The 1,466-nt window shown below is 40.2% G+C and overlaps 1 protein-coding gene across 1 annotated transcript in view; it reads left to right on the forward strand.

The window, feature by feature from the left end:
• Positions 1-1,466, forward strand: part of LOC119592595 (serine/threonine-protein kinase 17A-like) — a gene marked incomplete at its 3' end in the record, with an annotated part of 209,876 nt that overhangs the window by 78,245 nt on the left and 130,165 nt on the right. The window contains 1 exon segment of the mRNA XM_037941480.1: positions 461-673. Coding sequence (XP_037797408.1) covers positions 461-673 — 213 coding nt within the window.

Genomic DNA, 1,466 nt, shown 5'->3' on the forward strand with positions numbered 1-1,466 from the left:
TGGATATCACATGGAAGCAGTGAGTTCATGGAGGAAACAGGAAGCATTAAGAACGAAGGAGATATGGAAGTGCACGATGTAATTTAGTCAAAGAGGAGAGGAAAAAACATAAAAATGCAGAGAAAAGATGATGGGTTGATCTGGTGGCGGGAAGGATGTTATGGTACATTACGATAATTACCGATAACGTAAACTACGTATTTCCGCAATTACATTCTATTAAGTAGAGTACGAGTACATCATCTTGTACGGCGCAGTTTTTATCGAAATGCTGTTGCATATGCTATTGTAGAATTTATATTTTAAGGAAATGACTCTCTGTTACATACTTCAAACGGAGGACATTTTATTCCACAGATCACATAGCGAAAATACTATTACCCTGCAATAACCTTAACTAGTAGGTATATTTTCTAATAACGATTACCTTTTGATACTAAAACTATCCTTCCTCCCACAGGGGACAGTTCGCCGTGGTGTACCACTGTCGACACAGAATCACCGGGGAAGAGTTTGCCGCGAAGTTTTCGTCTAGATGGCGCCTCGGAGCCGACTGCACCGCAGATATTGTCCATGAGATTGCCATCTGCGTGATGTTGAGGCCTACACCGAGGGCTGTACAGCTGCAAGATGTTTTCAAGACCGACGCAGAATTTGTCCTTGTCATGGAATAGTAAGTACTTGTAATATTCCCTTCATATTTATTTGATTACTTGGTGTAAATCTTGACTAGCAGTAGATCATTTGTTGTAGGCATTCAGTGATAAAGAGCGAACCTTATTTTAGTCATTTTATAAACACGTATATATCTGGACTTCCTTAGAAGTCTAAGGAAGCCCAGCTCCTTACATCAAAGTTCGAATTCCTCTTACCACCATCTTTTCCTTTGCTATTCCCTACTTTCACGCCGAGAAAACACTAGACTACGAGCCTGTTCCGCCCCTCTCCTTGCTCTTAGGTTACCAGTCTCCCCGGGAAAGAAACGGTAAAGGTCGAGGATCCACCCATTGACCGGTGGGTCTACGTAACCCAACACTTTTGTTTATGACTGCGTCTCCATGCTGTTACCAGGGAGTGTTTACTGTGTATTTACGATTCTGTAGATATGTATTTAGATTTTTTTCTTCATCTCGTTGAATGGCATAATTTCGCTTAGCAGGCACTCTAATTATAATACGATTATATACGCTGATACTTTCCTTTCTCGAACTTTCACCTCTGATATAAGATTTATAAACAGTAACAAAAACTGAGCCAACGAACAGCGATTCCCTGCAGTTGCTATATGAGCTATATTTAAGGCAAACAGTACACGAAAAGAAGCTTAAGATCAGATAAGAGTTGACAACACGTCCACTTAAGTGCTGGCGAAGACGTGGAAATCTGTTATTAAATGATCGTCATCAGTTAAGTTAGTCTAGGCATCTTCTCTTCACATTACTTTATTTAGCGTTTTGACTCAAGTT

Source organism: Penaeus monodon, chromosome 30, assembly GCF_015228065.2.
Source record: "Penaeus monodon isolate SGIC_2016 chromosome 30, NSTDA_Pmon_1, whole genome shotgun sequence".
Taxonomy (NCBI): Eukaryota; Metazoa; Arthropoda; class Malacostraca; order Decapoda; family Penaeidae; genus Penaeus; species Penaeus monodon.